At 55.0% G+C, this 14480-nt stretch overlaps 4 protein-coding genes across 4 annotated transcripts; 2 read left to right on the plus strand and 2 right to left on the minus strand.

Moving 5' to 3' along the window:
• Positions 1-720: 720 nt before the first annotated feature.
• MAM_06978 (transcription factor Snf5p) lies at positions 721-2967 on the plus strand (the record flags this gene model as incomplete). Its single annotated transcript, XM_040825776.1, has 2 exons — positions 721-2565; positions 2641-2967. 2 exons carry the CDS (start codon positions 721-723, stop codon positions 2965-2967), a joined length of 2172 nt encoding a protein of 723 aa, XP_040676159.1.
• A 611-nt stretch (positions 2968-3578) lies between these two features.
• MAM_06979 (Armadillo-type fold protein) lies at positions 3579-8253 on the minus strand (the record flags this gene model as incomplete). The annotated part of the gene is made up of 2 exons (XM_040825777.1): positions 3579-7688; positions 7807-8253. 2 exons carry the CDS (start codon positions 8251-8253, stop codon positions 3579-3581), a joined length of 4557 nt encoding a protein of 1518 aa, XP_040676160.1.
• Positions 8254-10875: 2622 nt separating this feature from the next.
• On the plus strand, positions 10876-12079 carry MAM_06980 (uncharacterized protein; the record flags this gene model as incomplete). The annotated part of the gene is made up of 2 exons (XM_040825778.1): positions 10876-11135; positions 11206-12079. The coding sequence occupies 2 exons, from the start codon at positions 10876-10878 to the stop codon at positions 12077-12079; spliced, it is 1134 nt and encodes a 377-aa protein (XP_040676161.1).
• Positions 12080-12865: 786 nt separating this feature from the next.
• On the minus strand, positions 12866-14119 carry MAM_06981 (mRNA capping enzyme, alpha subunit; the record flags this gene model as incomplete). The annotated part of the gene is made up of 2 exons (XM_040825779.1): positions 12866-13859; positions 13935-14119. 2 exons carry the CDS (start codon positions 14117-14119, stop codon positions 12866-12868), a joined length of 1179 nt encoding a protein of 392 aa, XP_040676162.1.
• Positions 14120-14480: the final 361 nt, after the last annotated feature.

The following is a 14480-nucleotide window of genomic DNA, read 5'->3' on the forward strand; positions in this document are numbered from 1 at the left end:
TCCATTCTGTCCAGATGGCTAGATTCGCCCCTTGTTTACTCCGTCAACTTGCATATTTCCGCCTACCCTGCAGCCCCCGCGTTTTCAGTCAGAGCAAAGGGACGCGGCCGTTGAGACGTTACTTTCGTGAGCCGGAAAGCCTGGTCGCGACAACATTTGTGGCCGTGGCAGGAGAATACGCCTGTGCCGTAGAGGCATGGGATTACGGGTACAGCCGGCGAAGACACGCTGTTTAACATCATGTGCCGTCCATTCATTCATCCATGCGTTCGTTGTCCATTCATTCATTGTCTTGTCTGCCCGGACGGCGGGACGGATCTCGCCAGTGGTTCCCTAGTGGAGATACTTGCTGTAACGGCCAAGCCTAATTGGCCCGCTACCACCGGCTCCGTATGTCGGGGAGAGCAATGTATCAGTACAGTAGCAGGACCTATAACCAGTGGGCTCCCGTACCGCAGCGTCTGTACATTTACTTGAGGCGCACCGCCTTCCGCGCCGATGGCAACGACCGTCAATAGGAGGGCGCCGCTTCCAGTCCACGAAACCTTCTCCCGAAGCCATTTCAACATCAAACCCTCGCCTCGTCGCCATCGCATACGCCGCCCAACCCTACGCCCTCCCGAGCTACAGCATCAAGCACGACCGCTGCGCGTCTAATTGACCCGTTCGACGCTGCCGCGTTGTTGCGGCGACATCGCTGCGCGCCTAGCAATCGCGACCATGGCGGCACATCCAGCCACCTCGGCGCCTGCGCCGGGCGTGACGCCGACCGCGACGTCTGCGACATCAGCGCCGGTCGGTGATGAAAAGGATGCCTCGCGAGGATCACCGGCGGCGGAGATACCCGTACGCACAAAGGAGTCGTTCAGCAAACTCATGGTCGAGCGGTACACCATGCGCGACGCCATCGCCAGCGCCGCCCTGGGTGAGCAGCTGAATCAGACGCGACAGTCCTCGCAGGAGATGCGCGAGAAGATCCACGAGTACAGGATGGTGCGGAACGAGTACAAGCCCTGGTTCCCGCCGAGCAGACTCTACGGCGAAGGGTACAACGGGTATGGAAACGGACACACGGACAACCAGCAGCCAACCTCCCGAATCGTCTACCCATCGCAAAAGCCACGGCCCGGACGACGGACGACACCCCCCTTCAAGTATCCCCGCAAGGACATGCTCAAGCAGGCAGAGCAGCACGAAGAGCTGGTCCCGTTACGCCTGGAAGTAGAGTGGGACAAGATCAAGCTCCGCGACACGTTCACCTGGAACCTTCACGAGCGTCTTTTGCAAGTCGAGCTGTTTGCCGCGCAGCTGGTCGAGGACATGGGGCTCAAGGCGCCCGCCGCCCAGCCCGTCTACGAACAAATTGTCCAACAGATGCGGGAGCAGCTCAATGACTTCTACCCCTTTGCGTTTGCAGAAGAAGATGCCCTCGACCCGGAGTTGCCGTACTCTGCCTACAAGAACGACGAAATGCGCATTCTCATCAAGCTCAACATCACAATTGGCCAGCACACCTTGGTAGATCAGTTTGAGTGGGAAATTAACAATCCCCACAACTCCCCAGAAGAATTTGCCGCCAACATGGCACGCGATCTGTCCCTCTCGGGTGAATTCACGACGGCCATTGCACACTGCATCCGCGAACAGACGCAGCTCTTCACCCGCAGCCTATACAGCATCGGACACCCGTTCGACGGACGGCCGGTCGAGGATTCGGACCTCGTGTCTGCATTCTTGCAAACCCCTCTCCCCGTCGTCTTCCGACCACAGCAACAAGCCAAGGAATACGCACCATACATGTACGAGCTCAGCGAAGCGGATCTGGAGCGAAACGAAATGGTCTTTTCACGCGAGCAGCGGCGCCAGAAGCGCTCCATCAACAGAAGAGGCGGCCCCCAGCTTCCCGACCTTAGAGAGCGGCAAAGGACCATCCGTACCCTCATCGTTTCGTCCGTACTGCCCGGCGCGGTCGAGGACGTCGAGGACAGCCAGTTATACAAACGGACGGCCGGCGCAAACAGGAAGCGGACCGCCCGCGACGGCGAAGTCTCAGAGTCCGAGGAGAGCGACGACTCGTCTCCCGAGTCGCCCGCCCCTTCACAGATGGCCGGCACTGCGCGCACAAGGGGCATGCGAGGGGCTGCGTCGGCCGCGCAGCAGCGGATGGCCAACATCGGGCGCTCCGAAACGCCCGAGACGGGGTCGCTGCACCAGCACGAGACTCGAACGTCCCGCCGTGGCCGGGAGGAGACGGAAGAGCTGCCTCACCTCTGGGTCACGCTGAAGCTGAGCAAGGACAAGCTGAGGAGACTGATGAAGGGCGACTATCGCGACCTCCGGGCACCGTCACAACCGCAGACGCCCGTCGTGGCGTATGCCGCGGCGCCCAAGCCAAGAATGCCCTTCACGCCATCCTCGGCGTCGTCCACGCCCCAGCCAGCAGCGGCAGCGGCACCGGCAGCGGCACCGGCTCCAGCCGGGAGCGGTTCCAGCTCCTTTCCTGCCGGCCAGCTGGGACGCCTCCCTGCTCCTCCGCCCGTCCCCGGTCAATCACCTCCCCCGGCCGTAAGTCCCCCTCTTCTCTCCCCAACCCAACCCGCGCGCCCTGAGCGCGGACGTTGACGCTGACGCTTCCCGCAGCCCCCTCCACCAGAATGGCTCGTCAACGCCCTCAAAGACCTAGAGAAGCAGTATCCCAACGGAGACAAGTTCGAAGCCATCATGAAGTACTCGTATCTCGACCCCGTCACCGAACTCCCCGTCCAGCCGCAGACGCAGCCGTTCCCAGAAGGCGTCAAGTACGCCTGGCTCCCGCGCATCCGCTGCCTCGACTGCGCCACCAAGCTGTACACCCCTGGTCCGGACACGACGGCCCAAAAGTTCGAAGCGCACTTGAAATTCTCCGGCCACCGGGCAAAAGTCAACCAGCGACTCGCGGCCCAAACCGGCGGCGCCTCAGGCTCATGAAAAAATGTCCCCCAGACACCTGACATACATGCTCCTTGAAATAAGGACAAAAAGAGGAAAAAAAAAAAAGGAAAGAAAGACTGTAGATTCCTGTTCACTTGGCGCCTAGAAATACACAGTTCATTGTACATCTTTTTTTTTGGGGGGGGGGGGGGGTTGGTGTACGATTACTATCGCCTTGTGAAACTGCCAATTTTTATGCAGGCAGCGTGGTTATAAGTCATAACGAGGGCGAGGCGAGGGCGGGACACGAAAAGACGCGTCGAGAATAGGATAGGCGAATACAGCGCTTCAAGCAAGATTCATCGACTTCCCCGCGTGTTCGAGGCTTCGGCTCGACTGACAGAAATTTTTATAAATTTTGCGGCATCACAACTCCCATCGTAGCACTCCTTGACCACCTCTCTCTCCTCTCCCAGTCAAGGTCCTTTCCCTTCGGCGCAAACCCGAGAGTAAAAAGAAAGCTCCTGCGGCAACATGACGCGAACAACACCCACAGATATCGTCTTATTCTGAACAACAACAAGCTGATTCCAATTCCAATTCCGTGACCTGTCCATCCAGACTGTCCTCGGTCCTCCCAAAACAGAAAAGGCGCTCACAGCACCAACTTATTCGTCCACTTCCATCTCGGAATCATCCCTTGCCGCACGTCCGCCTCGCCCTCTCGTTCTTGATGTGCGATCTAGCTTAGCCAGGACGCTAGCCTTGACAGACGCCTTGCCCTTTGGTGAGGAGGATACCTTGGAGCCTTTGCGCTTGGCCGGAGCCTCCGCCGCCTCCGCCTCCGCCTCTTCCTTTTCCTCTCCCTCAGCCTCTTGGTTCACGGATTCAGCACCATCGTCATCGGACAGCTCTGAGCTCTCGTCACTTTCACTTCCTCCCCCGTCCGAGTCCGCCTCGCCATAGTCCCACTCTGCCACCCCCTCCAGCATTTCTTCCTCATCGTCCTCGTCAGCTCGCTCCTTGTAGTCTGATACCTTGTGGGCGCGACCACTGCGACGCCGCTCAGACGGGACAATCGACTCCTCTTCCTTCTGCTTCTTGGGCTTAGAATCTCTCTTGGGCTTGGCACTCTTTTTGGATGGTAGTGTTTTGGCTTTCGATTTCTCCCTGACGACTGTCTTGACCTGAGTCCTGGGTCGCTTTGCTGGCGGTTCACCGTGTTCGTGAAGAGACTTGCGTTTCTGGTTTACTCCGTTAGTATTCTTGCTGCGCTGGGCAGGGGCGGGTGCAGATTGAGTGTTTGCCAGCGACGTTGATGAGGAACTCACTTTCTTGCGGTCCATTGCACGAAGTAAATCATCCAGCCTTTCGTCAATCTCATCAGGGATATACAGCTTCTTTGCAATCTGCTGCGCCACCTCGGCAGACGGCAGATTAGTATACAACCCGGATGGAATGCCGACCTTGTCAGGATGGGCTTGGAAGATCCAATTCTTTCTCTCCTGATACTTGCGGATCACCGCCGAGGCGAGATCACTAAGCACGTACAGGTTATCGCTAGCTTTGGGGTTGATGCCGTCCTGCACCTGCTTGACTCTCTCCGTGTATCTGTAAATCAATGAAATGTTGTCCTCGGTCGCAACGGTGTTGAGGTAGAACAAGAAGTAGTTTGCAAAGTCAACCAAGTCGTCCAGTTCAGCGCTGAAGTCGGGATGGTGAGCAAGCAAAGGTATTAACCGGCCCATTAGAGCTTCCATTACCTTTTGCTTGTTCTCCTCGTAATATCGAGCTCTCGATCGTATCCAAGTTTCAACTCGGTTTTTAAGGTCTGATGCAGGCTCGAATGCGACCAAGAACAAGATGGTGTGGAATCTGGGCCTGAGCTTGCCGCGAGTGAGGTAGTTCTGCAGCTTTTCCATGAAGCGTCTGCGAACCTGGAGTTCACTGTCTTGTACCAGCTCTGCCATCTTGTTAAAGCTTGGAGGCTCCAGCCTCTCATCGTACGCCTTGACGGTGCAGAGTTTCAGCATCAACAGACCAGCGAGCAGCCGAAGACGTTTCCTGTGGTGCAAAGGGGTGTCCTTGACTTTGCAAAACTCGCCTTCGGTGACGACAAATGTCTTGAGAAGCTTGAACACAGCTTTGACACGGTCTTCGGCATTGGGCTCCTTCTCGGCGGCAAGAGCCTGGTTTACCAGAATCCTTAACGCCAGGCATTTGGCTTGCAGCTCCTCGTTCATATCCGCGTCATCTACCCACGACGGATCCTTCTCTGTAGCATCTGTCCGCACTTGGCGGAGTATCTGGTTGATCGTTAAATCACGAATGGCCTCATCCGAGTCAGCCGTTACAGAGGGTGCGAGCCGTTCAAGTTGCGATATGGACGCCAGCCTAGCCAAGAAGTGCGGTGAGCCATATTCCAGGCCCTTCATGATACTCCTCAACAAATTTGTAGCTGTAACTTTGCTCTTGTCATCTCCCTTGGCCAAGAGAATATTGACTGCATATTTCGCAGCTCTAGGCGGGGACGCGTATAGAGCATAGCTCGTTAGCGTCTGTGTAAAACTGCGATCATGGTTGATATCCTTGGGATACTTCTTCGCATAAGACGAATACGCCTTGAGAATATCAACAACACCCGGGTCATTGGTTTTCTTGTCACTCGGGGTGTGTTCGATGATTTCACGCCGCAGGTCCTCAGCATGTGCCTTGAAAATGTCGGGATTTCGCTGCGATATGTCATTGAGTACCAGGTGGGCAACGGCAGCAAAGCCGCCCTTGTCACTCTTGGAATAGTCCATGATTGTAGCAAGATGGCTTCGATTAAACATGAGGCAACTTGATCGATAGAGCAGTGGAATGAGCGTATCTAGGCAGACAGCTGCAGGTGTCCCCTGGAGCTTGGTAATGAGCTCACTGATGGCTCGTCTCACAGTCTTGAAGTCGCTCTCAGATTCAATCGCGTACTTGACCAACTGATAACTTCGACGGTCGTTGAGTTTAGCAAACTTCTGCAAATCCCCACGAACCTTCAATGGATCTGGGAAAAATCCACCTATCCACTGGAACGTTTTGGACAGACTGGTCTTCACCTTGTCCTCATTCGCGTCGATGACGCCTCCGTTATATGCCTCGCATTGTTGGATAAAGATACCAACGCCCTTTGCGAACTGTGGTTGACGGGCCTGCATGGCGAAAAAGGCCTTTTGGGCGGGCACATCCAGAGACTTTAGCATAAGCAGAACTCTTTCAGCTCGAATCTTGTCCTGGTCCGCGGCAGTGACAGCACCCTTGCCCTGAGAGCCGCTGGCGCCCTTGGCGCCCTTGCCTTTGACCAGCGGAAACTTCAGTGGGATCAGACACTCGAATAGGACTCGGTCGAGGAGGACGTTGAGGTCAGGGTCATTGGCATAGAATGCGTTTATGATGCGAGTCGGCACGCCGGACAGGCACGCAGTCACTGCCTCCTGACCGTCTGCAATTTCTCCCGCCCCGACTGCCCACAGCTTTCCGAGCAAGACCATGGCATCGACGCGGACCGCTGGCTTTCTGTCGCGGCAGCGGTCAGCCAAGCTGGCGAATATAGACCCTTCTTTCTCGACTCCGCCGGCCACACCGAGCTTCAGAATGACGTCGCGGAAGTTGAAAAGCTCAATGGCCTTGACGGCGGCTAGGCGCACTTTTTCTTCACTGTCATTAAGCTTGTCCACCAGGCCCTTGATCAGCTCTGTTTCCTCTTCCCTGCTCAGACCAATTCCCCCGGCAGAAGTAGACAGGATGTAACCGGCAGCGGTAACCCACGCAGCTCGGATTGTTCCTGCTTTGTCGTTCTTTCTGCCAACAAAGTTGCGATAGGTGGCGTGATGAGTTTGAGCAAATGACTGCGGCGAGTATGGTCTCGTCAATGCATTGGTTTCCGTGTCAATGACCGGAGGAGTACCAATTGCATCATCCATCAGGCGGAGAGGGGGGTAAGCTGCAGGGTCGAGTACGGGAGTGGGGGGCGGTCCTGCTGCTCCAATGCCCGAGATCATGTCTCCAAATGCCTCCGTTGCTATCAGTCGCAGGTGAACATTATCGGCCGACAACTCGGCGTCGAGCTGGGGAACAACATTTTGTAGGATGGCGGGAGCAGCTCGCCAAAGTTCTCGGATCAGCATGTGAGCCTGCCGGAGGCTTTTCAAATCCGCCTCTGACGGACCAGAATGATTGTCTTCCTCGTCAGACTCCTCCCCGTGGCGGAAGCCGTTGCTCTTGGTCGCAAATCTTGAGGCATTGAGAATGACGTCGCTAAAGTACTGGCTGACATATCGAGACATTTTGTCGGCGCATCCATTGCAGATGTTCTTGGCCATGACGTAGGCCGCGGGCTCGGTTTTATGCAGCAAGGTAGCCTGTTTACCATTTTGTTCCTTGTTGCGACCACCTCCAGGTGGCGCGGCTCTGAGGAATTGGCTGATGATGGCGTCGATGATCGTCGCGGGTATGCTGCCAGAGGATTCGTCAATGACCTCGACGAGCATATCGGTGAGACAAATCTCGATGTCCTTGGCAATCTGTTCCTCATTGGAGGCCTGGGAGCTTGTCGACACACCATCAAAGGCTGAGTTGAACAGTCGCAACAAGAGGTCGTCGGCACCGTGAATTTCAGAAAGAAGCATGATGCTTTTCACTTCAGACAGAGACATCAAGACATATTTGTGCTGGCTGTTGTAAGGGTTTGAAGGATCGAAAAGCGCTGGTAAAATGTCCTTGATGAACAGAGTGAAGATGGCCTAAGCAGCAGGCAAAAGTAGACACGTCAGTATTCGCGGGAAAAAAAATTGCAAGTATATAGACACAGATGGGTTGTATGAGCATAGCTATACAAAGGGACAAGTGAGGAATACCGACCTTGAGTTGATCATCTGTGAATGGCGCTTCCGGTACAAATAGACGCAAGATGTCGACCAAACAACAGGCGGTATAGGCCTTGACACCTCGGTCCTTGTGCTGCAGCAGGTTGCGATGCGCCAGGCTCGTGGCAACATGTTTGAGCGAGTCCAATTTTACGCCCCCCTGATCGAAGTCGGCGAGCTCCTTGGACAGCCTCTCGAGACGATCTAGGAGGGTAGCGCTGGGGATAGGCTTCGCGGGCCGCCAGGATAGCTCGTCGTCGAACTCAAGACTGCGCTGCGCCATGTCGTCGTCTTGGTCTCGATCGTCGCCAGCTGGCTCAGCCTCGGTCTCGGCCGCGGGCTCTGGTTCTGGTTCAGGCTCTGGGACGTCGTCGTGCACGCGGGCATGCTCTTCCGCCTCCACGGGGTCGGGCTCCTTGGCCCTGGTACGGCGGCGCGCCATGTTGTGACGCGGGCAATTGTCGTGATGCTTGATGCCGGGGGTTTCGAAGTAAAGGACCACGGCTCCCCAGATGACAGATGGAGGACGCGAGGGCGAGAGCGGGCGTGGATATCAGAACCAGTGAGGGAGCGCGTGTCTCGACTCTGGTGCAGTGCGCCAGACGGGTCACGGCATCGCACGGTCGGACGGGCAGAGAGAGCAGGACGGGTTTGGAGGAGGTGCTGCACCTAAGAAGCGATGAGGCGTTCAGGGTGTGCGACCGGCTGGGGATTGCCAACGGGGAGAATAGGATCAAGAACAAGACCAGCAACAAGAACAAGGGCAGGGAAAAACAGAAGACAAGACACCAGCACAGGCACCAGTGGGAGGAGGGAGTGGGAGGAGGGAGTGGGAGGAGTGGAAATGGGAGTGTAGGTGAGGAGTGGAAGCGCGAGATGGAGGAGATTAGCGGACTTGGGACAATATTCATTCAATGTTGCCCGTTTCGTTGCCTCAGACGAGACGACGGGTGCATTCAAGCATGGAGCATGGACGTGTAGACGGGATTGGCTGGGTCCCGACTTCCCGACATGGCCGTTGGCAAGCCGCGCTGCTCAAGTAGAGCAACAGCTACAACGAGGTACCTACCTAAGTACTTAAGTTCTTAAGGCAGTCTGGTTGTGTACGTAAGTAACGTTACTGGGTAATCACGTTGGTAGACTCGTCACCAGCCAGACGCGACATGTACGCGCCGCTTAGCCCTTCCCTCCTTGCGGGCCAGACTAGAGCTTGCGCCGAGCTGTGCTGTGCTGAGCTGTGCTTCTGTGTGAGCGACCAGCCCCGAGTGGTGGTCCTCTCTGCCCCCCGCGTCGGCAAGCTAACGAATTACTCAAGTGCCCAGGAACCTATCTAAGTAGGTACCTAGGAAGTACCTAGACTCAAGATACTTGAGTACTTACCTAGGCACTTGCCGACTACTTAAGAGGTACTTACCTAGGCACAGTAGGGACTCAAGTACCTAGGTGGGTGTGCACCTGAAACCAGACTCTGTATTCATTGGCTCAATCGACATTGTACATTGTCAAAGCTGCACCTCCACATTGCGGCATCGTCAACTTCACATCATCGACTTCACTTCGTCCCATCTCAAACGGACCACGACGGTTGTTCTGCAAGCAAGCTTCGCGCGTTCCGGCTGACAGTGCCAATCCCGCAATCCATCCGCTACCTACCGGCTCCTACTACATGGTTTGATATGACCGTGTCACCACTTGCGACTTGCCGCCTCCTCATCCAATGCCGCCGTCCGTTTTGCGGTAATACAGCCTCTACAATTGAACGACGCTCAAGCAACACCTCTGGCCATGCAAAACCATCGTCCGCCCATGCAATCTCTCCGTCAATGTAAAATGTCTTCTCTCTGCTGCACTTAGCACTCAACTTCCTCGGCCCCCCCCTGGAACCACCAATTCTTCCTCCTTTACGGGCCCGACACCTTGATTTGACTCGCAATATAAGCTATGCTAATGCTATGTAGGCACAAAGATGCTAGAATCGTGACACATGTCACTTTCAAATGAAACAAAAATTAGAACCAAGCCCTCTGCCTCCTTCAAGCACGGAGACTTGTGGACCATTCTATTCTACTACTCCAGACTCAGCCGCCTATTCCAAGTCATTCGTCGTGTTGGGTTCATGGTCAAGGACGTTGACACTCTCGTGCCCGGCTTTCATTGATTCACATCTCATCTGCATAAAAATAACTGTTAAACAAACACTTGCTCATCTGCCTGTGTGTAGCCCCGGCCTCGGCTTGATTCGTTCACAGCCTTGCCAGCTGCCAATCTCTGATCTGCCAACTGTGACGAACCGTCGGTTCCCAAATCCTGAGCGTTCACATTTCTCTCACATTTTCATCCTACGCGAGATTTTGCTTTATATAATAAATACCGAAACTTCGTCCTTTTGCTTGCTCACCTCCTCCCTCAACACATTCCTTCACAACAGAGCCCAACTTCCACATTCGTTTTTATCGCCTCGTCTCGTCTCGCAAGAGACTGTAGCAGCTCCTTTCCCGCTCCCAAGCATCTTGCATAATCTGCTGCCTCTCGATATTCTCGTGCGTAATCTGTGTGGCCACCTTACCATCCCCTAGTTGTTTGCTTTGAGACGCCGCTGTGTCACATAGCACGGAGACGGCAAGCAAACTGTCGAGTCCCAGCCTTCGAAGCACCCTCGCTTTTCAAACGGACTCACGCCTTTAAAGACCTCAAGTCACTGGAATCACTCTTTTTACGAAACCCATCCTACTTTGAACGTCAGTTCGCCTCATCGTGGCATATTTTGGACCACATCGACTAACAAAGGTCCCAGAGTGGCTGCCATGAAGGACTGCGAATTCAGAGAGCTGCCTCGTTCATCCTCCCTGTCGCGGGAGGGGGTGTTCCGCAGATTGCTTAAGCCTCTCTGGATTCTCACGTACTTGGGCTGGGGGCTGATGGCTTTGGCTGCTGTGTTCATCGTCGTCACTACTCTCTTTAGTAAGATGACCGTATCGTGTCCTCGGATCGCGTCCTCGGCTCGCAAGAAGATTGAATTCTTTGCAATCAGGGAACACCAGCTGATCGCTATGCTCAAGATCCGATGCCATCTCTCCGTGGTCCCGATGAACTCATTCAAGCCGAACATGTCGTTTCCAAGGCGGCTCACCGGCTTGCCATCCGCGGTGAATGCAACGAGACGGCCGATCTGTTTCAACCTGTCGCCGACGCCATGACTGCAAGAGGTCTTGGGTTTTCAGGGACCATGTCTGCATCTCACCTCGTGACAGAAGTCTCTCAGGCAGCGACTACTGCTTCTGCCGGATCCACGTCAGAGTCCACTGGTGAAAGCACCCCGGCGTCGTAAGTTTGGGCCCAAATCCCCCGTGGGCAACATGCCAACAACTGCCTAACGAATAAACGCAACTCACAGGACTCAAACTGCCCCTTCCACCGCCAGAAACACCTCTGAAGAACGCACTTTGACCAGCACCACCACCAGCACTGTAACCGTCACCGTGTCTCCAGACCAGTACAGCGACAACACCAAGAGCCAGGAGACCTGCCACGGAGAAACCACAGAGACCGTCACCGTCACCGTCACCGTGTATCCTGCCCCAGACGTGACCATCACCGCGGGAGCTTCCACCGTCACCGAAGCCAGCACAGACGTTTCCTACACCACCCGGCTTCCGGACGTGACTCTCTCCGGGAACCCGTCCACCTACACCGCCATCCAGACCGACGTCTCCGTCACCACGGGCCTCCCAGATGCCACCGTCTCGGGGGAAGCTTCGACCGTGACAGACGTAGAGACCAGCTGGAGCTGGTCCCTACCCAGCACCTACGCATCCCCCTTCACAACCGTCACCATCTCCAATCTCTGGGGCTCTGCGCCGCCCGCCGACACCTCCGTCGAGTCCGGGCACGTCAGCCTCTCTACCCTGACAACCGTCGTTTATTCCCAGGTCACCATCACACTGTCCTACCCGGCCCCAACCCCAAGCGCTTCCTCAGAAGTCGCAGGCGAGGCGACCTCTACCTCGGGTCCCTCCCCGACAAGCACCTACACCGAGTTTGTCACTGAAACCGGCGGACCACCGGCCATCGAGACCACCACCGTCGACGTCCTGCCCCCAGCTTACACGAGCTACAACACGTCCTCCGCCTCGAGCGCTGCCCCGTCCGTCGTCATCGTCTCCGACGGGAGTAAACGCCCAGAGCCGAAAGCCTGGGGCGGCAGCAACGGCGGTAGCAACGTCGCCTGCACAGTCATGCTCGTCGCCATCTTGACGTTCCTACTGTAAGGGTTCCCGGGGGCTTGGGTTTTGCACCGCAATGGTTGGCTACAGAAGGATAGTGCGAATGTTTGGTCTTTATTTTTTTTTCCTACTTTTCCCTTTCCTCTTCCTTTCTTTTTTTTATTTTTATTTTTATTTTTTTCGGATTCCATTTTGGGCAAAGTTGATGTGATGTGATGTGTGATGCGATGCGATGCGGGCGAGGGCAAGAAGATTGCTCTGACTCTGCCAGGGCCAGGGCTCAGGGGTAGGTACCTGGCGACGGATTCCTGCTTTTGAAGATGCCAGTGCCCTCCTCCCCTCCTTTTTTTCCGAAAAGAAAAATGCTCAACTGGGGGAGGGGAGAGACAGAGAGAGACAGAGAGACAGGGTAAATCAAACCGTTCCATTTTGTGTACGCGAAATCTGGATGGTTAGATAATATGGCAACCGGAGACTAACCGAGGATCAATAAATGGTACATGATGCACTCTCAAACAATCACCCATTCATGTTGTTGGAAATGGTCAAAATCGACGGTTCTCAAGCAGCGGCAGCAGTACAGCCGCACTTACCGAGTTGACGGCGGGCTTAAAAATACATGTATGTATAGAAGGAAAGCAAATCTGCCACGCTCGTAGAAAACATACGCTCGTAAAAACATAGACGGATCGAATCGCAATTCTACCAAACGCCATACAATCGACCCAACCATGAGCCCTGCTGCGCTACAAGACATACCCTCCCCCCCCACATCGCAATCACTCATCTGCGACACCCTCAAACTTGTCGACTTGACCCGTGATCACGTGGCTATCGCTCACGAACCTGAGTAGAGCGAGCTTGTCTCGCCTTCCAGCTATCTCGTATGGGGCCAGCAGCTCGATACAGATCCTTCTCCGAGACGCGATCGTTGATGCTCTCCAGGACACTGAGCACTGTGCTCTTGTGGTTCGCCTCATGCTTGTCATCCCTGAAGCGGAGCAGTCGCCAGCGTCCCTGGTCATCCTGATTACACTCGATGATGCGTTCGTCTAGTGGATCGTTCAGACCCTTGAGCGTCTCCCACTCCTCCTCGGTCAAGTACAGATCCGCAAAGCGCTGGTACTTGTCACCACCCTCCCCCAGATACATGAGCAGCTCGGACTTTGGGACACTGTCGTAGTCGATAAAGGGTTCCGTGATGCCGTCCTTTCTCTCCCATTCATCGGGCTCAACCAGGGGGAACGCCAGCTTGAGCCGGAAATCAATCGTGTTTTCCTCTGGAGGCTTCCACTTAAGGATGTGGGGGTCTGTGCCGTGCTTGTACGCCGTGTTGCGACAGGTGAATATCAGTCCGTCGTTGCCGTGCTTCAGGCTTGGAAGGACCTGCTTGAACATCATCTCAATCCCGTAGCCCAGCTGAAACGGCTTCATCTCTACAAAGAAGGGCTGAAATTTCAGCTCGTCGGGATACTCCTTGAACAGCTTTTTATAGGGCGTATACAGCCTCTCCTTGAAGTATGCTAGTCGTTTATCGAGGGTCCTGTCCATAAGCTTGTTCCCATCCATGACGAGGCAGTCAAACACAAGGAAGCGCGGTTCCTTCTTTCCATTGGGTAGGCTGTCCCAGACGAGTTCGCCATCTACGAGGGTGTCTCGATGAAAAGCTTGCGTGTTGTTCTCGAGCGGGAAATGAAGATTTCTGTTGGTGATGAACCAGTAGTCATTTTTGCGGTCGATGAGGTAGTGCGCCTCGCAGGCTTCTTCATCCGAGGTCAAGTAAAGCAGGTATCGAATACCGTCCGATTTTTCGCAGACATAGTAGCTACATCATCGCGGTTAGTGCATGCGATCGCACAGGCAGGCTTTGGTGTCTCTGGATGGATGGTTGGCATCGCACTCTTGTTTTTGTAGCTCGTCGAGATGTTGTCTCGCGAAACTAACTGGCTGAGCTCCAGGGAATCCCATCTGGTGCCTTCCCAGCAGATCGGCCACTTCCTTTCTCATGGAGTAGAGAAGAGGGCCCGAAGCTTTCACACCAGGTTCTGCTATCGACTGGATCGGTCCATCAGCCGGCTGCTCCATGGTTGCTGATGTGCGTGCGGTTGGCGCAAAAAGGTGGTGTGCGATTTTGATGACGGACAGCTGGCCCAGTGGTGTCGAGTGCCAACGGCCCAGGCAGACGAGACGAGCGCGGGAGTGTCAATTGATTCGATCGCGTAAGCAAAGACGGTTCAAATACGGCTCGTGTACGGTCCCATGACGCTACACAGAAATATGCAGCCGGACGGGTAGCTGTGCTCTCCAGGTACAGAAGGACGGAAGGAAAGAGTTCAGTACTTCAGTAGGTGGTCGCATCCGCGGATCTTGGGGGTGGATGAATCATGACTCGTGAGCTTATCGATAAGCCGCCAATTAAAAAAACATAAATGAAAAAAAAAAGAAA

Source organism: Metarhizium album (genome assembly GCF_000804445.1).
Source record: "Metarhizium album ARSEF 1941 chromosome Unknown scaffold_26, whole genome shotgun sequence".
NCBI lineage: Eukaryota > Fungi > Ascomycota > Sordariomycetes > Hypocreales > Clavicipitaceae > Metarhizium > Metarhizium album.